This window comes from Phyllobates terribilis, unplaced genomic scaffold, assembly GCF_046119375.1.
Source record: "Phyllobates terribilis strain yellow unplaced genomic scaffold, ASM4611937v1 Scaffold_12__6_contigs__length_324123572, whole genome shotgun sequence".
Classification (NCBI taxonomy): domain Eukaryota; kingdom Metazoa; phylum Chordata; class Amphibia; order Anura; family Dendrobatidae; genus Phyllobates; species Phyllobates terribilis.
The window spans coordinates 229,884,450-229,907,791 of record NW_027362772.1 but is presented as its reverse complement, the minus strand read 5'-3'; the positions used below and the strand labels follow the sequence as shown (position 1 = coordinate 229,907,791).

At 45.8% G+C, this 23,342-nt stretch overlaps 1 protein-coding gene across 1 annotated transcript in view; it reads right to left on the bottom strand.

The window, feature by feature from the left end:
- The window catches only part of TNFRSF25 (TNF receptor superfamily member 25), a 108,504-nt gene that overhangs the window by 4,230 nt on the left and 80,932 nt on the right, over nt 1-23,342 (bottom strand). Inside the window, exons 5-9 of the mRNA XM_073656687.1 lie at nt 22,210-22,291; nt 16,602-16,666; nt 16,240-16,344; nt 7,868-7,887; nt 2,764-2,836 (exon numbers count right to left, since the gene is read on the bottom strand). Coding sequence (XP_073512788.1) covers nt 2,764-2,836; nt 7,868-7,887; nt 16,240-16,344; nt 16,602-16,666; nt 22,210-22,291 — 345 coding nt within the window. The remainder of the gene's footprint in view (nt 1-2,763; nt 2,837-7,867; nt 7,888-16,239; nt 16,345-16,601; nt 16,667-22,209; nt 22,292-23,342) is intronic.

Sequence of the window (23,342 nt, the reverse complement as noted above, 5' to 3'; positions counted from 1 at the left end):
CTATCTATCATCTATCTATCTATCTATCTATTATCTATCATCTATCTATTATCTATCTCTCTATCCATTATCTAATCTATCTATCATCTATCTATCTATCTATGTATCCATCTATCTATCTATCTATTATCTATCTATCATCTATCTATCTATCATCTATCTATTATCTATCTATCTATTTATCTATCTATCTATTATCTATCTATCTATCATCTATCTATATATTATCTATCTATCTATCTACAGTATCTATCTATCTATTATCTATCTATATATCTACTATCTATCTATCATCTATCTATCTATTATCTATCCATCCATCCCATATCCATCCATCTCATATCCATCCATCCCATATTCATCCATCTTATATCTATCCATCTCCTATCCATCCATCTCCTATCCATCCATCTTATATCCATCCATCTTATATCCATCCATCTCCTATCCATCCATCTCATATCCATCCATCTTATATCCATCCATCTTATATCCATCGATCTCATATCCATCGATCTCATATCCATCTCATATCCATCCATCTTATATCCATCCATCTCCTATCCATCCATCTCATAGCCATCCATCTTATATCCATCCATCTCCTATCCATCCATCTCATATCCATCTCATATCGATCCATCTAATATCCATCCATCTTATATCCATCTCATATTGATCCATCTAATATCCATCTCATATCCATCCATCTAATATTGATCCATCTAATATCCATCTCATATCCATCCATCGCATATCGATCCATCTAATATCCATCTCATATTGATCCATCTAATATCCATCTCATATCTATCTCATATCCATCCATCTTATATCCATCCATCTCATATCAATCCATCTCATATCCATCCATCTAATAGCCATCTCATATCCATCTATCTCATATCCATCCATCTCATATCCATCCATCTTATATCCATCCATCTTATATCCATCCTTCTCATAGCCATCCATCTCATATCCATCTTATATCCATCCATCTCATATCCATCCACCCCATATCCATCCATCTCATATCCATCCATTCATCCATCCATCTCATAGGCATCTATTTCATATCCATCCATCTTATATCTATCTAGAAGATAAGTAATCAGAATCCCATTTGAATATGAAAAAAAAGATGGAGGACCTTTTATTAGCCCCTATGACAATGTGGCGCCCCTGCGGGTTCAGTCGCCACAGAGGTCTGCATCTCACCCAGAGGTGTGGTACCCCACTCTCAGGTAAGGAGGGAGTACTGCCCGGGACCCTAACACCTGCATCCAACACTACAACATTTCAGACCAGCAGGTGGGGCAAGATGCACTGGCTTATGCTGAGCCCTGTGCCTGGTTGGAAGGGGGGGGGCCGAGAGAGGGGGAACCATGCAGTGGGTGTGGGTGGAGGAAGCAGACAGTAGGAGTATAAAAAGGGAACCATCTTGTAGGAACCAGTTCAGTTCAGTCTGAGAGGAGAAAGAGTGGGAGCAGGAGCTCTGGAGGAGCTCTGCTCAGGAGGAGAGAGAGAGGAGCGGGCCTAGACTGAGAGGCCCAGGAGGACAGGCTGGAAGAGGACGGGAGCAGAGGGAAGGCTCCAGGAACAGAGGGGATCCCAGGGGCACGGCGAGTGCAGAAGGCTCCCGTGTGCCCGAATCTACAAGGACGTGGAGGGATCAGGCTGCAGAGGGGACCGGCCCCTAACTAGTGGAGAACTACAAGGCTCAGCTAGGAACCGGAGGCTACTGTACTTTCAGGGTGCAGCTGCTCACTACCGCAACTATATCGCCAAAAAGGTAGCCGCATAGGATTCAGGGGACTGCACGTTGCCCGTCAAAATCCGAGGCTACCGGCTTGGGACACTGGTTGCGAGGCGCAGGGCAGGAGGGTGAGAGCCAGCGCAGGAAAACGACCGAGGAAGGCACACAGACTGGGGTCCTGTTAAGTATTCCTGAAATACCTGGGAGTTTGCTGAATCCCTCCCTTGGTGAACCCAGGACGGCGTGGGAGATTACACTGGTGCTTGTAACCTGGAGTCTGACAACTGTGAGTAAATCTGAAGACTGCACCCCACTGTGTCCTAGAGTTATTATCTGCGCCATCACCTGCATTACACAGCACAAACAACATCTACCCTATAGTATCACTACATCCTGACATGGAGCTAAGCTCTACCTGTGGAGAGCTGAACCAACTCTGCTGCGTCACCATCAGCTCCAGAGGATCTGCACTGCAGCAGCGGCCCCATATAGCTGCATACCACAGGTGGCGCCACAAACATTATCTATAAAAACTTTATTCCCTTTTACTTCATTTCCCCTTTTATTGACTGCCCTTGGTCACGGACCGAGTCACCGCCACAGTGACATTCCCCAGCATCGACCGGCCCAGCTACCGAGTACCCCACGGCCCAGGGGCGCGTCAACAACATTTTGGTTCTACAACAAAACCTTTCTTCAACCGTCTGTTGTGGAACCGAAACATTGCCACATGGGCTAATAAAAAAATTCTCCATCTTTTTTTTCACATTCAATTGTAGTCCTGCTTACTTTTCTTCTGTATTATATTGGACCAAATGGGTATGCATGTGACAAAAAGCCTTGCACCTGCATTATAGCATTTTGGCAATGCTTCTATCTATCTATCTATCGATCGATCGATCTATCTATCATAATAAATCCATCATGTGAGGTTTAAATTAATATTTTGCCACTTTCTCTTTTAGTGTAAGTTTCCCAGCTCCCTCAAACACATAATGTATTACCTGGTGTACATGGAGAATACATTCTTGACTCTTGGTTTAGATCTGTTAAACCAGGCACCTCTCCTCCTCCAATCTAAATAAAAAAAGGAAAATTATGAGATGTCTAATTCTACAGGTAGCTTTTCATTCTTTAAAAATGTTTCAACTTTTTGGCTCAGTTTAGGCATAAATTTCAGAGGCTGTCCTATGTAATATTATACATGTGTGTTAGTTTAGATGTGCATGTCCATTATCTGATTCAATAGAGCAGGAGCGGACACAGACAGAGGAGGCCCCAGTACAAGAACAGTATATGGTTCATTGAAGTGCAGATCATTGTCTATGTTCACACTTGGCGTATTGGCTGCTTTTATTTAATGCAAAAAAGAAGCTGTGTTTTACAGTATCAGCAATAGCTATGAGATTTCAGAAATCTCATGCACACGCTTGTTTTGTTTTTTTTCCTGACTTAATTTAAGCGCGGCAGTGTTTTTTCAATCAGCAGCATGTCATTTCATTCAGCGATTTTTTAATCCATAGAAAGCAATGAGAAAGTTCAAAACACTGCAACAAAAAAAACTGAGTTTTTTGCAGCATTTCTTTGCTGCATTTTTGATGAATGAAACTAACTTTATTAAACATGTGCTATGGACAAATCACCCATGTAATCTGCACTAAAAGACGTAGAAAAAGATGCAGCAAATAGCTGTGTTTTATAGGCAAAATAAACGCTGCAAAAAAAGTCATGTGTGAACATGGCTGTGAAGATATTCCCCTGTCGATCACTGTGCACTGCCAGGCGGGTTTTACAGAGCTCTACATATGCAAATCCGACACCACTGCAGCTCAAGCAGAGGGGAGGGGGGCTGAGAGACACAATGAGTGACAAAAGCCCCCAGTCAACAGCTGTGAAGCTGCTGCAGGCCGGCCCTTCCCCCAGACGATGTGCTCTTTGTGTAAAATACGATAATACAACACCGAGTTATGGGGATATGATTCTTCTCAGTGATAAACCAAACAGATTTTCAGGAACCTGAGGGGATGGGGAATGTAACCCTAGATTTAAACATAGTCCAGCACGTAAGGAAAGGGAGATACCCAGCAGAGCCTTGCAGGGGCCCCTACGGACCCAGTGTTTGGTATCCACGCGTAGCAGGGGCCAGGCTGGATTCGATGACACCAGAACCGGCTCCCTAGGACCGTTCAGTAAGGACGTATGGCCCATTTTAGTTTTGGGAGTTTGTTAGCTAAGAGAAGCCAGGGGTGGAAATCTGGGTCCAGCCCGGGGGTCGTAAAGGGAGTGACCCAGAGAGGTTAAAAGATCCGCCCCAGGTCCATTGTCTTTTTCCTGGGGAGGATGGGACGTCAAGTCGTGTGGGAAAAGTCCTGCAACAACAAAGAGAAGGCCCTCAAACCTCCCATGTGGCAGCCCTTCCCCCACAAGCCAAGCCTTTATATCTAACCTGTAATTGACTCGTAATAACTGCTTTATATCTTTTGTACCAATGCTATTGTATTTGTAACTCTGATCACTGTGTATGTATAACCCTTAAGTATATAGTGTATTGTTTAGTGCGCCCCTAAGGCGAGTAAATATATAATTTAACCTTGGGCTGTTCTTTTATCTTGATCCACGAACCTTAAGTCTGTTGTTTGGTCCAACGAACACACGCTACCGGGCTGGTTTCTAGCCCTATATAAGTCCGTTATATCAAAGAGAAACTGGTGGCAGCTCTCCCAGGCCGACCAGGCTCTGCTTCACTGGAGCTAGTGAAAGAGCCTTTCAGCCTGTCAGGGCTGTGAGCGAGTGTAGTGCCAAGTCAGTGACTGAGTGGGCCTCCTCTTCTCACTCCCTGGTGCCTTCCTGTACCCGTGTGGACAGGGGGTGTCTGTGCAGAACTCTACCAACCTGACCTCACTCATCCCCGAGGGGGTGCGGAATGTCACGTAGGTGCAGAGGGCAGGTCCGTACCACGTGATCCGTCTGACATAATTGCGACGTCAGGCGGGAGGCAGGGTGTGGATCCATCACAAGTGGTGGCAGTGGAGAGATTCTGTGGGGTCTCCCTGTTGCCATTTCATCACAATGGCCTTTACGTGTCTGTGACAAAAGCTGCTTTGGAGTTGTAAGTAGCCCCCTTACCTCTTGGGCAGGTTTTACCTCTGCTATGACCGCCCTTGCTATGGAGGAACTGCACATATAAAAGTCTATGTACACAGTGCACCACTTGTGCTATGGACAGTGCAAGGGAAAATTTAATTGTAGTGCAGACCTCCTTATAATTACTTCTCATCCATGGTTTTTATAATTTTAGGAAATATTTGCTTCCAGAAATTAGGGGGGCGGTGGTTACAAAGTTTGTTTGCAGTCTGTAACCATGGAGACACGACGATCAGCATAGGAGCTGTGTACACAAAGTGGTAGGAAACTATTTGCAACATTACTTCTTTTTATCTTTGAGATGCATGGATGCAATAAAAAAAATATATTACTTAGAAAAGTATACACACCCTTTAAGAAACCAATGCTCCTTATATGCTGATGCAGAAGGATTTCTTAGAATATTTTTTATTAGGTCTGCTGGCAAAGTTCCTTCATTTTAGATATACAGTCGGCTAATGTGAAATCTTCCCTACGTGTAATATATCTTCACTATCTCTTTTACTATTTTGTTTGACCTATTTGAAGATTTATTATAGCCTGGAAAACATCAGCAAGCAGGCTGACTGATGCTGACGGATCTTGTTACGCCTGCATTATATTTCACTTTTGTACTTTCAATGCTGCATTCTGATGGTTTCTATATACAAAAAAAGGGAAATTACCAAGGCCGAAGAGTGAAAACTAACTTAAAAATATGCAAAAGCTGTAAGAAATAGATAGGAAAGGGATACATTGTATATTTGCTGACACTATTGGCAATGTTAAAGAATCCAAGGTGGAGCCTCACTTTAACCTTCACTTTCTCCAGGGATGATTCATTCCCCTGTATTGTCCTCTCTGCTTTGGGAACTAGTGTTTGACACAACTTTTTACACCATTGTCATCTCCACACAGACAATAAACTTTGCATAAGGGGCCTGATGTTCCTGTCTGACTCACAGACAAAGCAAACTTCATGAAGTATTCATTGCTCACATATTTAATGCATACAGCTCTGAATGTTTCATCAGGTCCTCTGTTGCTGGATGACTGGAAGAAACAGGGATGTAAACAAATCTCCTATACGCCAAAGAGACCGAAATGTACCCTATAAGAATGTACTCCAAAAATGGTCGTATGTAGCCCAAGGTAATAGGTGGGGCTGAAGAAGTAGAAGAAGAAGCCACAGGTCAATATCATGGTAGCAAAGGAACCTGTAAAGGCCCCCGATCACATAGGGCTAAAGTCAGATGATATTTGCAGGATCATCTGAAAGTCGACTCGTGTGTATGGGGCCTCCCGAGGTGGGAGAGAGCTGCCGACTGAATAATTGTTCGGCCAACAGTTATTTAATATCAAAAAATTGAAAAAAGGGTCAGTTCAGCTCCCGACTCCTGAATTACAGATAAGTATCCTGGAAACTTTCAGGGTAGACAGTCTGTGGCCTTGGTGCGGTGCACAGAGTATGCACTGGACAGGCTTCCAAGTCAAATCGCTCTCAATAGTCCAAAAGAAGATATTCTCCAGCACCAAAGGAAGGTAGTTAAAACTCAGCCTTTAATCATATAAGATAAAAAAATTGGCATAATGTGCACATATTAAAAAAACCCTAACTGCTTACGCATTTCAGGTAGAAAAACCATTCTACCCGAAATGCGTAAGCAGTTAGGGTTTTTTAATATGTGCACTTTCTGACAATTTTTTATCCTATACGATTAAAGGCTGAGTTTTAACTACCTTCCTTTGGTGCTGGTCCCTTTTGGACCATTTAGAGATATTCAATGTGTATGATTTAGATTAGGGCATATGTAAAATGTCCAATAAATTCTCTTTAAGGAGAATGACCTCTCAAAATGCCGATGAGGGGCACTTTCAACGTATGTCACTAACAATTGAAAGCTCTCACAACCAATCATCAGAGCCAAGAGGAGTCCCGTGACTCACTTACCGTGAAAGGGCTCTCTGGGTTTTTATAATTGATGGTCCTTAAAATAGGCCATCCATACTAGATTGGTGGGAGTCTTGACTGCCATCAGCTATTTTTAAAGGACGTTGGTGTTCAGTGACAACAGATGACACAGCACTGGGTTAACAGGGCTCAAAAGAAGTGTCATCGAACACCTAACATGACAACGGTCAATGGATTTTGCAATGCAGATTATCTTAATCCTTTTAAGTGAGATTATTTTATGAGAGAAGTTATCAAGATTGTGTGTTATTTATCAAATTAAACTTGGCTACATCAGTATGAACTACAATATGTAATGTAGTACATTTCTACAACTCGTTTTAATTACATTTGTAACCATTCTTCTTCTCTAGTTAGATGTATTACACTGCATTCCATGCTGCTTGATGCTGTTCAGTGTCAATCCTGACAGCTGGGATTTCTGACAGGCCATTCTTCCCTCTCTCTTCTGATTGTTCATCTATGCTCAAATCTAGTGTGATTTGAGTTGATTTTATTTTATATGATATGATCAAAATTCAGCTTGGATGGGCATTTTTAGAATAGAGCCGGCTGTCGGAAGTTACACTGTACAGCATTGAGCAGCTTATGATGTATTGTAATACATGTGAGCTACAGAAGAAGAATTGTTAAAAGTTTTAAATAAAAAACAATTGTAGAAATGTGTTGTATCACATAATACACAAAGAACTAAAACAAAATGAAAAGATATCCTTGGCCCTTAAATCAGAAAAAGTACATTAGAAATTTGCATAACTGTGATTGAGCTTTTTTTTTTTACATGTAACTATAAAACCCCATTCATAACTTTAAAGATGCTGCAGAAATTTCTGTGACTTTCCACTTATCTGAATTGAACTTGCAGAAATCCATGTGTTTGTTTCCAAAATGACTCCCTTCAGATGCATAAAACTGACTTTCAGTTGTAGAAACTCCTGTCACATGTGAATCCACACGAGACACTTCTTATAAGCTCATCTACTGTAATACTGTAACAGATGATGTGTTCTTACCACTGTGAAGACGTGGTCTCCTAAAAAGCATGAATAGAAAATGTTATTTCATGTTTTACTACAATTTGTATCATACAGCAATAAAGTATTGAAAATAGAAACTCTAAAAAAACTCATCTTTTTGTATTCTCCAGTGAGTGCTAAAAAGTGAACCCACAAAAGATGTCAATTATTGTCAGACCCAATCTGAACCCACTGGCCCCGTGGGTAAATAGGAATCAGAGCGTCTTAACATACACTCCTCAACATTGAAATTGCAACTCGAAGGAGGAAAAGTCATGAAATTATGGAATCACAGAAGCTGTTTTTCAACACAAAAATACCAGGCTGCATGTAGTTCGTACTACTGTGAGCAGCCTGCATGGCCTAAGCGTGCTACCATGGTCTGCGGTGTCTCCGTACTTGTCTCCCATTAAGCACATTTGGAACGTCATTGGTCGACAATTGCACAGGGAGCTGCCAGCAGCGGATCTTGATGATTTGCCCAAGTGCATTTGACGCGCCCCCTGGGACATATTCCTTTTTGAGGGGAATACCCGGCACCGGATCAGATGGGGGGTTGTAGTCTCCGAGCGGCTGTGACCCGGTCCCGTGCCCAGGGCGTCAAGCTAAGTGTTATGTGGCAGTCCTTACTGATGTTATAAGAGTTCTTTTGTGTCGACTACGCCACCCGTTGTGATGCGGTCACTGTGGCCGCCGCTGCAGCAGGGTCCGCTGAGGCTGATGGTGGATGTGCAGCTTGGTGGGATAACCCCCAACGGGAGGGGTATAGCCTCAGAGGGGACAGGCGCAGAGGATGGGGGTTGTGGTGGTGCGGTGCAGCCGGCAATGAAGACAGACTCGGGTTATGCAGTTAAGGGAGTTTACTTACTGCTGATGTTTCGGTCACTCCAGCTGTTAGTGACCACCCGAGCCGTGCTGCGTCCACCAGGTCCTGGATCCAGCCAACCCCCAAACAAGTCCGGAGCGTGGCCCTGAGCTCTCCCTCTGTCCTTTCTTCAGCCGTCCCCACCAGGGATTCACCTAGGTCCAGCTCCCTCGGGCCTTCTTTTGGGACACCCTTGGCCCTGGGTTCCCTGACCCTCCATGTGGTGTGCCTTCAGGGTGAATGTGGTGGGTGACCGTGACAGACACTGCCCACGGTCTCCGGTCTCTGGCTGGGGAATGTCTTTGCCCCCACCAGCTTGGGTTCCGGTACCCTCTTGCTGACTCCTCACCCGGTGCTCTAATTTGGGTTCTTGGGTCCCTTCAGTCTTCCCCCTCTGGGTCTTTCTCTCTCTTTCTCCTCTCTCTCTCTCCAGGGCTGCTGTTTCCTTCTCCTCTCCAACTGACTTGTTCTCAGCGTCTGACCCTGATCTAAGTTGGTGCCCTCCTTATATATCCCTCTATGTGTGAGCTCAGGTGACCAGCACCCAATGAGCTCCTATCACTACCCAGACTGCTCCCCCTATCTGCCCCTACACTACATGGGATGTACCACCCCCCTCCCACTCCAGCCAGGAACAGGCTCGGTTGTACCTGCACATTTCTAAGTGGGAGTACCGTCGGCCTGCTCCTCTGGAATGGGATGTATGTAGTGCATGCAGTCTATCTGAGCTCAGTTCCACACTCCTTCCTTACCCGGGAGTGGAATATCACACCTCTGGGTTGAGGTGCAATACCCCTGTAGCAGCCGAATCCTCAGGGTGCTACATTCCCCCCTGGTAAATCACAGCACGTCCTCGGGCTGTAAGACAAAACACCACAAAAACAACAATTTTTTTTTTTTTTTTTTTTTTTCATAAACATAACCATATAAAACATTATATAAAACAGTAAATATATATATATAAATAACATTCTCGTCGTCTCTTTCTTTCTTCCTCCTCTGGTCACCGTGCAACTCGTGACCAGGTAAAGTACGACAGAAAAGCAGTTTCTCATAAAACCAGTAGGGGGCGCCTTAGAAAGCGCAACTATGTACAGGGGAATTTGGCCGTTCTCAGTCCCCGGCCAAGTAAAGGGAAAGGGATGGCTGCTCACAGTCCTCAGCCTGGTTTGGGTAGGGGACACACGGGTTAAACTGTTCACTGGTCCCAACGGGGACTAAACTTTAAAGCAGCCACGGTTACTTGGGTACCCCGACAGGTAACTATATACAGTCCTTTGTACTATCTCAGTCATAGTACCTTCTAGCCTTGAACCCGTCCGGGTCTTCTGGCTCCTCCTCCCTACACCGCAACTCCTCCTCTGTCAGGCGATGCACGTGGAGGGCGTAAGGTCCCTTGGCACACTTGTGCCGGGTGAACGTTACCTCGTCACCGACGTAGAGGTCACGGCCTTTGTGACCCTCCGGCAGGTGGGACTCGACGTCCCGTCGGGTAACGAAGACGTCACCCATGGTGTTCCGGTCCTTTATGAAGCCCCACCCATGCTGCGCATTAAACTTTATTACCGTTCCGATGGTACGGGGACGATTTGCTGCACAGGGGTCCCTTCTGGTCCGACTCTTTTGCTCCGCGCTGCGGGTCTGGGCCCATTGCTCTCTGACCCGCCTCTCCTCCTGTTCTCTCTTAAACTCTGCCAGCTGTTGACGGCAACACTCTGTGCGTTCAGCTGCAGCTGCCCGAGTCTCTCCGGTGAACCCCATCAAATCTTCTCCCGTGGGGTCCCACACGAATTGGGCTTCTTCTAGTGGAGGCGAGACCCGAGTCACGGGCTTTGGAGCCGGGATCAGGGGCTCACACAGGGGACCTAACTTCTTTTGTCGCTCCAGTTCCAAGAATTCTTCGGGCCAGATGAAAGGCCGCCCGTCCGGCCACGCTAGCTGGCTGAAGGGGTCCTCTCCCAGATATGGCACCCTTGGTGTTTCGGGTGCGGGCGCGATGGTGGGGGCGCCCAGGTTACCCAGGCCTTGCGGCCAGGCCGGGGGCATCTGGAAGGTAAATGGAACTGTTAACACGGCGGCGCCCTGGGCTACCTGGCCTTGCGACCAGGCCGGAGGCTCCGCGGAGGTAGATGGCTCTGCTGGGGATGCGGCGCCCGGAAACGCTAGGCCCTGCGACCAGGCCGGAGGCTCCTCTTCCTTCGCCACGCTCCGGGTCACGACGCGTGACGTCACCGGGGTCGCGACGGCGGCTTCCGGTCGGGGCCTAGTCGGTGGCGGTGTCATGGCGGTCTCGGGTACGGCCGGGGGACCTTCGGGCTCTGCGACGGGGAGCTGGGGCAGATAAGCGGTCTTCCGGTATGGGGTATAGGCGTCCCCCTTACCTGCTGCCATGCGTCTCGCTCCCTCTTCTGCGCCGTCTCCGGCCTTGGGTCCTCCCGCGTCATCCGCAGAGGCAGTCGGTGTCTTCTTCCAAGGGAGCGGGTTCCGTGGACGGGTTCCAGCTTGCTGGGCCATCTCCCGGCCCCACTCCGCCAGGATCTCCCTCTGCACTCGGGCCATCCTTCCCGCGAGGCCCTCCAGGGCACTCCGCGCGCACTCCCGATCTCGGGGAAGCTGCGCCAGGATCTCCGCTAAGCCTAGCGGGGTTGTTGACTCCAGCAGGCTCCTGACCATCGGGTCGGTGCTGCTCTGCTCTCCTCTTTCTTCCTTTTGCAGGCTCCTGGCCAGCGGGCCGGTGCTGCGCTGCTGCCGCTCCATTCCCGGGTCTACTCTTCCTCTCCTCGACTCCGGGTGCTCTCGCTCTGGACACCTTGCCTCCGGGTGCGCTCGTTCTAGACTGCTCCAAGCGACACCCATCTTTTCTCTTCTCTTTCGTCTCCTCCCACTTCGAGGGCGGTCCCGGGGCAACTCGGTGACTGTCAGCTCCAGGGGGAGTTCTTTCACGCTGACAGACACCTCCAGCATCACAGTCTCCGTTGGTGGGGGCGGTTTCCACTTTTGGCGCCATTTTCTGTCCCGGCCCACGATGGGATGTGGCCTCTTGCCCTCCTTTGGCACGCCCATAATGGCGTCCGCTGCTCTTCCAAGGCGGGAAATCTGCGGTTTTGGCGGGAATCGCTTCCCAGTGGCGGGAAACTCGGCAGATGGCGGGAACAAGCTGGAAATGGCGGACAATCGGCGGGAAACGACTGGTGATGGAGTCCGATGGCGTGGACCCTCCGGAACCGGCGGGAGACTTCTTTCTGAGGTAAACTTGCACTTTTCTTCAGGCACGCAGTACCCGGGTGTTGCGGGCACGTAATCCTGCCGACTACGCCAAAGTTGACGCGCCCCCTGGGACATATTCCTTTTTGAGGGGAATACCCGGTACCGGATCAGATGGGGGGGGTTGTAGTCTCCGAGCGGCTGTGACCCGGTCCCGTGCCCAGGGCGTCAAGCTAAGTGTTATGTGGCAGTCCTTACTGATGTTATAAGAGTTCTTTTGTGTCGACTACGCCACCCGTTGTGATGCGGTCACTGTGGCCGCCGCTGCAGCAGGGTCCGCTGAGGCTGATGGTGGATGTGCAGCTTGGTGGGATAACCCCCAACGGGAGGGGTATAGCCTCAGAGGGGACAGGCGCAGAGGATGGGGGTTGTGGTGGTGCGGTGCAGCCGGCAATGAAGACAGACTCGGGTTATGCAGTTAAGGGAGTTTACTTACTGCTGATGTTTCGGTCACTCCAGCTGTTAGTGACCACCCGAGCCGTGCTGCGTCCACCAGGTCCTGGATCCAGCCAACCCCCAAACAAGTCCGGAGCGTGGCCCTGAGCTCTCCCTCTGTCCTTTCTTCAGCCGTCCCCACCAGGGATTCACCTAGGTCCAGCTCCCTCGGGCCTTCTTTTGGGACACCCTTGGCCCTGGGTTCCCTGACCCTCCATGTGGTGTGCCTTCAGGGTGAATGTGGTGGGTGACCGTGACAGACACTGCCCACGGTCTCCGGTCTCTGGCTGGGGAATGTCTTTGCCCCCACCAGCTTGGGTTCCGGTACCCTCTTGCTGACTCCTCACCCGGTGCTCTAATTTGGGTTCTTGGGTCCCTTCAGTCTTCCCCCTCTGGGTCTTTCTCTCTCTTTCTCCTCTCTCTCTCTCCAGGGCTGCTGTTTCCTTCTCCTCTCCAACTGACTTGTTCTCAGCGTCTGACCCTGATCTAAGTTGGTGCCCTCCTTATATATCCCTCTATGTGTGAGCTCAGGTGACCAGCACCCAATGAGCTCCTATCACTACCCAGACTGCTCCCCCTATCTGCCCCTACACTACATGGGATGTACCACCCCCCTCCCACTCCAGCCAGGAACAGGCTCGGTTGTACCTGCACATTTCTAAGTGGGAGTACCGTCGGCCTGCTCCTCTGGAATGGGATGTATGTAGTGCATGCAGTCTATCTGAGCTCAGTTCCACACTCCTTCCTTACCCGGGAGTGGAATATCACACCTCTGGGTTGAGGTGCAATACCCCTGTAGCAGCCGAATCCTCAGGGTGCTACACATTCAGCAGGAAATTCCTCAGACAACCATTAATAACCTCATTGATAGCAACTAAGGGATGTAAGCGCAGGGATTTCTGCATGTGGCTCTCACACTAGATACTGAATAAATCAAGATGTTTTAAAAAAAATTTATATATGTGGATGCAAAAAAATATGTGATGCTGTCTATTTCCCAGAAGATCAAATGCTAAAAAATCCAAATTGCCAGATCATTTTCTGGTGTTAGGAAACCATTGTGCAATGCTGTAGAGTGGATCTGTAACCAGATTTTACAATACACTGCATACATTATTAAATAAATCTCTTAGACTTTATGAGGCTGGTATACTTACTTTGAAAATCCATGTCAGTATGGCTGTATCATCCATTTTGAAAGTTTTATCTTATTGTTCTCCCATTTAGCCTGACTGATAGCTCTCAGTGTCCTCTTTCCCTGCTGAGATCTCACACTGTTCAGTACAAGCTGCAGCTGTCAGTCAGTCCGGCTGGCTGGGTGGAGGTCATAGGCGGATTATAATGAGGGCAATCCGGGCTACCGCCCGGGGCCCCGAGCCTGCAGGGGGCCCGCGGCTCCGGGCGGGGTGTCTAATGCCGGATTGCCCTCATATGTGCGGGCCGCCGCGGCACATACCGGTAGCAGTGGCGGGAGGGGGGGCCCCGGACCGCTCCCCCAGCAGCGGCCGCCGCTACTTCTTCATCGGCCGGGCCAGCACTGCAGCAGTTAACTTCCCTGTGCTGGCCCGGCCGCGTCACTGCTAGGAGACACGGCACTGTGCGCGGCCGTGTCTCCTAGCTGTGACGTCACGCAGTGCGCGCCCAGCCTGCAGTGCTGCACCGGAGAAGTCAGAGCAGGCAGGAAGAATGGAGCCGGGGGATGGTGAGTCTGTGTTTGTGTGTATGTGCATGTGTGTGTGTGTTATGTATGTGTGTGTGTGTATGTGTGTGTATGTATGTGTATGTGTGTGTGTGTGTGTGTGTGTAGGCAGATATCATTGTGTGATGTCTGTTTATATGTATTTTTGTGTTTCAAATGTGTTTATGTGTGTATGTATATGTCTGTATATGTTTGTGTGTGTGCGTGATTGCATGCGTGACTGCGTGCGGCCTCCTGCTGAGTATAGTTGGCGCCGTGCAGCCTCCTGCTGTCTCTGGGGGGGGGGCGCCGTGCGGCCTCCCACTATGTATAGATCGCGCCGTGCGCCCCCCCACTGTGTATAGATGGCGCCGTGCGGCCCCCCGCTGTGTATAGATGGTGCCGTGCGCCCCCCCGCTGTGTATAGATGGCGCCGTGCGGCCCCCTGCTGTGTAAAGATGGCTCCATGTGGCCCCCCGCTGTGTATAGATGGCGCCGTGCGGCCCCCTGCTGTGTATAGATGGCGCCGTGCGGCCCCCTGCTGTGTATAGATGGCGCCGTGCGACCCCTGCTGCGTATAGATGGCGCCGTGCGGCCCCCCGCTGTGTATAGATGGCGCCATGCGGCCCTCTGCTGTGTATAGATGGCTACATGTGCTCAATATTGAGTCATACAATTAATTTAAGGCTATGTGCCCACGATACAGAAATGTTCCGGATTTTTTTTGAGCGTTTCTGCATCTCCCTGGCAGAAAAAACGCATGCGGATTGTACATGCGGATTTTACATGCGGATTGTACATGCGGATTGTACATGCGTTTTCCTGCCAAGGACATGCGGATGTGAAGCATTCTTCACTTGCATTTCCCCATACGGGTTGACAAGCGCTTTCCAAGCAATTTTAGCATCACTTGAAAAGTGCTTGACAACTTGGTTACACTATATAAATCCATGCAACCAGCATGGATTTATATAGTGTGACCGTAAAAGAATGGTAAAAAATAAAAAATATATACTTACCTTCTGATGGCCTGCCGACGTCAGGGGTCGCGTGACCCGTCACATGACTAAATGACGTCACGGCAGGTCCTTTTCAGACCATCGCGAGCTGCCGGCAAGCCAGGACGCATCGGATAAAGACACCGGGGGCCATCAGAAGGTAAGTATAATGTATATTTTTTATTTTATTCTTTTTTTACAGGTTCTATGGTACCCGGGTCCGGAGGAGAGGCTCCTGTCCTCCACACCTGGGTACCATCCGCACATTGGAACGCATGGATTCCGCATGTACAGATGCAGGGATGCGGATTCCATGCGTTCTAATGCAAGTCAATGGTGGCGAAAACGCCGCGCTTCCGCAAAATAATTGTTAGTGCTGTGGATTTTTCGCCAATGATAATCCACAGTGGAAATTTCCGCAGCATGTGCACAGCACATGCGGATTATCATTGGGGAACATGGCAGACCTTCTAACATGCGCTTTTTAAGCGTTACTGCAGCGGAATTGCCGTTGTGGAAACGCTTAAAAACGCATAGTGGGCACACAGCCTAAAAAAAAATATTATAATTAATATTGTACCAAATTAATTTCACGTGAACTATCACATGATCTATCACAGGGGATCTTGTGACATGTCACGTGATACATCAGGTGTGTGTGTGTGGAGGGGGCCCGCACCTTCTAAACTGCCCGGGGCCCTTGCTACTCTTAATCCACCCCTGGAGGAGGTTGAATACTTTAGGACTCTTTCATTGTAGCTAAACTCATAGAATGCTAATTTTTAATATTAGAATTATACAGTCATTCTGACATGGATTGTCAGAATAAGTATACCAATCTTATCACGTCCAAGAAATCTATATAATAATACATTCATTTTATATTGTGAAAATTGGCGACAAGTCTGTTACGCTGGCCCCTTCTGCAATAGTTGCCAGTCCCCCTGCAATGACAGTAGAAAAATTCCCTGACTTATTTCTTCTTTACTATTTTGAATTAATAAGATAAGTTATCAATACTTGAGTTTGTAATTCAGCTGCTCTACCTATGATTGGCCAGGAGGGGGCGTATTACCACACACAGTATCATTATAAAGAGTCATTTCTAATACACTCTTCATGGACTTACCCTTTTGGTGTTTCTTCTTTCTCTTGTGCTTGTGTATAAGAAGACCACCACATGGTAGGAGAAGAAGCAGGAAGGCCCCAGTCAGTATATATGCCACTGACATTGCTAAATAAATAATAACATGTTATTAATGCAATTTTTTTATAGACATAGTGAAAGCCGAAACAACAATCTGTCCACCAGCAGCCACCACTAGAGGGAGCTTTCTGCAGACTGTGTTATTATTGAGTTCACTGTATAAACAGTATGCAGTAAGCTCTTGGGCTCCCTCTGGTAGTGACTACAGGCATCATCCTACATTTTACTTTACCAAAATAATATGGGATGCCATCTATCATATATGTCCTATCTGTTCGACTTACTTGATGTAAGTGGTACACACACAGGTGAGCAGCTCGAACTTGTAGCTTCACATTGTTTATCTGATCTGGGGAGAATAAAAAAAGTGTGAATCAAGTACAATGGGAACAGCAACATTACTCTGATCTGTATGTGCAAGCCAGCAACAAGAACCAGTAATGCTGCATTTAGATATGTTTTAGTTCCCCTCAAAAGGGTTTTCTAGGGTTACCAAATTATGGCAGCTTTCTTTCTGAGACAGCTCCACTCTTGAGCATAGGCTGTGATTGGTATTGCAGTGCGGCAGAGCTGCAGTACCCAGTGCAGCCACAGTAGTGTCTTTTAAAAACAATGGAAACCCTTCTCTAATCTCATTTTCTTACATAAGACATTGGTAGCATGTTTCCATATGTCATCAATGATCAATTGGGGGGCCTGGAAGCTGTGACCCTCCTAAAACCCACCCATGTATAAAAGTCAGTGACCAACATGGCCCAAAGGTGCGCAATTTCCCTCACACTTCATTCTAACATTGGCGGCTGACACAAAGGTTGGATGTAGGAGATGGCAAAAAGCCAATAATGTCTTAAAGGGAATCTTTCTCCAGGTTTTTGCCACCTAATCTGAGAGCAGCATTATGTAGAGACATAGAGCCTGATTCCAGTGATGTATCACCTACTCGGCTGTTTGATTAAATTTTGATAAAATCACTGTTTTTTTTCAGCAGGAGATTATCACTGGAGGACTAGTAAACCTGCTGCCATGTTGTCCTCCATATTCATAGCCTTGTATAACCCCACCCCCACCACTGATTGGCAGCTTTCTGCCTATGCACAGTTAACATAGAAATCTGCCAATCAGTGTTGTGGGCGGGGTTATACAAAGCTCAGCATTCAGAACACTGCTAGATCTGCTGCAGAAAAGACAGTGATTTTAACAAAATGACAGCAAGCAGCCCAGTAAGTGACACATCGCTGGAATCAGGGTCGCTGACTCTACACTTATGTAAGAGACAACTTAAAGGTTTGATGAAGGTCTTGGTTGGGGGCTTTTCATGTTTAGGGACCTCTAACTTCATTCTGTTGTGTATAATTGTATTCTATAGGACTACATGCATCCAAATTTCTAGCAGGTGTTTTCTGTTTCCTTGTACAATAGGTGGTTATTTTGGACCAAAGCTTGACGTGGCGAAAACTTGCAACTCCCACAAAAATATCTATACAAACAATGATCTTAAAAGGAATCTGTCAACAACTTGTTGCTATGTAATCTGAGAGCAGCATGATGTAGGGGCAGAGACCCTGATCCAAGCAATGTATCACTTATTAGATTGCTTGCTGTCGTTTTGATAGAATCCCTGTTTTCTCTGCTGTAGATGAAGCAGATCTATGCTGAGCTCTGTGTAATCCGCCCACGCCACTGATTGGCAGCTTTCTGTGTACACTGTGCATTGGTGGGGGTGGAGTTACACAGAGTAGCCTGACTGTCCTGCACGTGACACCTAGTCCGACAGTGATAATCTCCTGCTGATAAAACACTGAAACTACAGCAAGCTTCTGAGCAAGCGACACATCACTGAAATCAGGCTCTCAGCCCCTACATTATGCTGTTCTCAGTTTAAAAAGAAAAAACCTGCTGACAGATTCCCTTTAAAGGAAATATGTCTTCAGAAAATATCCTATTGATTAAATCAGGTTTTTGTGTTAAATGTATTTTTTAAAACGTTTGGCAATTCTTTTTTTTTCTCATATCCCTATATACATTAAAAAAAAAAAAAATAGAAATCTTTACATTTTCACACTGGTCCTATACTAGACTTCCTGTTTCAGAAAATGCACATGTACATTAGCAGCAATAGACTGGCTCAGACGATATCTTTTGTACTGAAGCATCTAATGAGCGTGTTTCAAAGTCAATGTGAATGGAGAGGGTGAAGGGTAGGCTGTGACATCGCCTATTGTGATTGGTGGATCCTGTGTTATCAGCTGCGTACAGAGGTGTCACCTGTCATTGTAATCCTGTCTCTGCTGGTAAGGAGTCTGCTGAAAACTCTTCCTGAAATGACAGGATATGAGAGTCTTAAAAGAGCCCCAGTGGTCAATGTGAAAATTGCAAGATTACTAATTTTTTTTAAACAGATCATGATATATGGAGAAAAAAAAAAACATTTAAAAAATTATATACCGTATGTAACTCAAAAATCAGATTTTTGGAAAATAGTCATTCTCAGATGTCACATTCCCAAGGAAAGTTTTAGACAAATGTATTACAGGCACATTTGTGCACCTGCATTACGGCTGCAAGTCCCAGCCCTAATATCTCAATTGGGGATCTTAGACCTACAGTCTTAATGTGAATACATTATGAATACACACATCTGTAATGGGCTTAAAGGGATAATGTAACATTGTACTTGTAGTCTGATCTGTGAACAGCACGGTACAGAGAAGGAGAAGCTGAGCAGAATTATATATACAGGTGCATCTCACTAAATTAGAATATCATCAAAAAGTTAATTTATTTCAGTTCTTCAATACAAAAAGTGAAACTCATATATTATATAGAGTCATTACACACAGAGGGATCTATTCCAAGTGTTTATTTCTGTTAATGTTGATGATTATGGCTTACAGCCAAAGAAAGCACAAAAGTCATTATCTCTGTAAATTAGAATAATTAACAAAAAACACCTGCAAAGGCTTCCTCGGCGTTTAAAAGGGTCCCTTAGTCTGTTTCAGTAGGCTCCACAATCATGGGGAAGACTGCTGACTTGACAGATGTCCAGAAGGCAGTCATTGACACACTCCACAAGGTCCCAGAGTCTGGAGGAAGAGTGGAGAGGCCACAATCCAAGCTGCTTGAGGTCTAGTGTGAAGTTTCCACAATCAGTGATGGTTTGGGGAGCCATGTCATCTGCTGGTGTAGGTCCACTGTGTTTCATCAAGACCAAAGTCAGCGCAGCCGTCTACCAGGACATTTTAGAGCACTTCATGCTTCCCTCTGCCGACAAGCTTTTTGGAGATGGAAATGTCATTCTCCAGCAGGACTTGGCCCCTGTTCACACTGTCAAAAGTACCAATACCTGGTTTACAAACAACAGTATCACTGTGCTTGATTGGCAGCAAACTCGCCTGACCTTAACCCCATAGAGAATCTATTATAGAGAATCTATGGGGTATTGTCAAGAGGAAGATGAGAGACACCAGACCCAACAATGCAGACGAGCTGAAGGCTGCTATCAAAGCAACCTGGGCTTCCATAACACCTCAGCAGTGCCACAGGCTGATCACCTCCATGCCACGCCGCATTGATGCAGTAATTGATGCAAAAGGAGCCCCGACCAAGTATTGAGTGCATTTACTGAACATACATTTCAGTAGGCCAACATTTCAGATTTTAAAAACATTTTTCAAGCTGTTGTTATAAAGTATTCTAATTTACTGAGATAATGACTTTTGTGTTTTCATTGGGTGTAAGCCATAATCATCAACATTAACCGAAATAAACACTTGAAATAGATCACTCTGTCTGTAATGACTCTATATAATATAGGAGTTTCACTTTTTGTATTGGAGAACTGAAATAAATTAACCTTTTGATGATATTCTAATTTAGTGAGATGCACCTGTAGTTTTTTTTTTTAAATATTCAGTATAACTTGTATTTTATTAATTGGAATTAATGTTGTTTTTATGTATGAGTCCAGTGGGCGGTCCTACTAGTGATTGACAGTATTCCCTTTATGACTGTGCCTGCAGAGATAGCTGTCAATCACTAGTAGTCAATCCCCGCCCACTTGACTCATACAGTGCTGGCCAAAAGTATTGGCACCCCTGCAATTCTGTCAGATAATACTCAGTTTCTTCCTGAAAATGATTGCAATCACAAATTCTTTGGTATTATTCTCTTCATTTAATTTGTCTTCAATGAAAAAAACACAAAAATAATTGTCCTAAAGCCAAATTGGATATAATTCCACACCAAACCTAAAAAAAGGGGGTGGACAAAAGTATTGGCACTGTTTGAAAAATCATGTGATGCTTCTCTAATTCGTGTAATTAACAGCACCTGTAACTTACCTGTGGCATCTAACAGGTGTTGGCAATAACTAAATCACACTTGCAGCCAGTTAACATGGATTAAAGTTGACTCAACCTCTGTCCTGTGTCCTTGTGTGTACCACATTGAGCATGGAGAAAAGAAAGAAGACCAAAGAACTGTCTGAGGACTTGAGAAACCAAATTGTGAGGAAGCATGAGCAATCTCAAGGCTACAAGTCCATCTCCAAAGACCTGAATGTTCCTGTGTCTTCCGTTCGCAGTGTCATCAAGAAGTTTAAAGCTCATGGCACTGTGGCTAACCTCCCTAGATGTGGACGGAAAAGAAAAATTGACGAGAGATTTCAACGCAAGATTGTGCGGATGGTGGATAAAGAACCTCGACTAACATCCAAACAAGTTCAAGCTGCCCTGCAGTCCGAGGGTACAACAGTGTCAACCCGTACTATCCGTCGGCATCTGAATGAAAAGGGACTGTATGGTAGGATACCCGGGAAGACCCCACTTCTTACCCCCAGACATAAAAAAGCCAGGCTGGAGTTTGCCAAAACTTACCTGAGAAAGCCTAAAACGTTTTGGAAGAATGTTCTCTGGTCACATGAGACAAAAGTAGAGCTTTTTGGGAAAAAGCATTAACATAGAGTGTACAGGAAAAAAAAAGAGGCATTCAAAGAAAAGAACACAGTCCCTACAGTCAAACATGGCGGAGGTTCCCTGATGTTTTGGGGTTGCTTTGCTGCCTCTGGCACTGGACTGCTTGACCGTGTGCATGGCATTATGAAGTCTGAAGACTACCAACAAATTTTGCAGCATAATGTAGGGCCCAGTGTGAGAAAGCTGGGTCTCCCTCAGAGGTCATGGGTCTTCCAGCAGGACAATGACCCAAAACACACTTCCAAAAGCACTATAAAATGGTTTTAGAGAAAGCACTGGAGACTTCTAAGGTGGCCAGCAATGAGTCCTGACCTGAATCCCATAAAACACCTGTGGAGAGATCTCAAAATGGCAGTTTGGAGAAGGCACCCTTCAAATATCAGGGACCTGGAGCAGTTTGCCAAAGAAGAATGGTCTACAATTCCAGCAGAGCATTGTAAGAAACTCATTGATGGTTACCGGAAGCGGTTGTTCGCTGTTATTTTGGCTAAAGGTTGAGCAACCAAGTATTAGGCTGAGGGTGCCAATACTTTTGTCCGGCCCATTTTTGGAGTTTTGTGTGAAATGATCAATGATTTGATTTTTGCTTCATTCTCTTTTGTGTTTTTTCCTTGCAAGCAAATTAAATGAAGATAATAATACCAAAGAATTTGTGATTGCAATCATTTTCAGGAAGAAACTGAGTATTATCTGACAGAATTGCAGGGGTGCCAATACTTTTCGCTAGCACTGTATGAAGTCAAACACCAGGAATTTAAATAAAGCACAAGTTTTACTGAAACTTTTCTAGCAAATATGTCTATCAATCAGATTAGCTGCTCCTGCCCTATAACATCCTGCCTGCAGATCACATTTATGACATTACAGGTTCAACACAGTTTATATGTTACATAATAATACTTAAATACTTATCCCTTACTGAGGACAGGCCTGACATTCACTCTTGTCTTCGTAGAAACCAGGCAGGCAGTCACCACACTGAGTATTGTTTGTTATTGTGCCTATGCGGATAAATATATGTGAATATCTTATATACATAGATTATAAAAGGAAAGAACTGTACAGAGCATGAAAAAAGTAATGTGGCCACTAGGTGGCAGAAGAGACAGTGAATCATTGCACAGTCTCTGAAAAAATAAGATAACATCCTGGCTGCTCTGCACAATGGTTCTGGGCAGAATGCAGACCCTTACCTCTACCACCCCAAATTGTCATTACTAGAAAGATATGCAAATTGTCACTTCAGAGAGGCGGAGGACTAGAGCTCTAGTGCCACCTACAGGAAGTAGCAATCCTAAAAGTCAATAGTGACCCTTTAACGAGCCTTATCACATAACTTAGGATAAAAGCCAATTCCAGAAACCCAATTTGCAGACACTGTGTTTCGGGGTACTGCCCCTCATCAGTGCAAAGTGTGAGTTCTGGTTTGGCTGAATGAGAGGCGTCAGACCGGTATCTAGGGGTAATATTTCTCTTTGCGGTGAGGGACGTGTTTAGCACGTCAGATGGGGAGACTTTTAAAGCCGCAATGCTCCTCTGGGAAATATGCAAATTGTCTCTTCAGAGAAGAAGAGGACCAGAGCTCTAGTGCCACCTACAGTAAGTAGCAATACTAAAAGTAAATAGTGACCCTTTAATGAGTCTTATCACATGACTTAAGATAAAAGCCACCGCTCATCCAGCCAAACCAGAACTCACACTTTGCACTGATGAGTGGCAGTACACCGAAACACAGTGTCTGCAAATTGAGTTTCTGGTATTAGCTTTTATCCTAAGTCAGCTTGTTTTTTTGGTGCATTTTTGCTCCATTTTTTCACTGTCCTTTTGTCTCTTTGTGCATGTACATAGAGTTTAGTGAAAAAAAAAATCTCATTCTGGTTTTGGCACAAAAAACGCTAAAAAAACTGACACCTGCGTTTTTTCAGCGTTTTTTCACCACCCATTACTTCCAATGAGTGAAAAAACATTGAGAGAAGTGACATGCTCTATTTTGCAAAAAAACATGCAAAGCACAAAATCCTGAACAAAAAAAGAAACAAGATGTGTGTATGA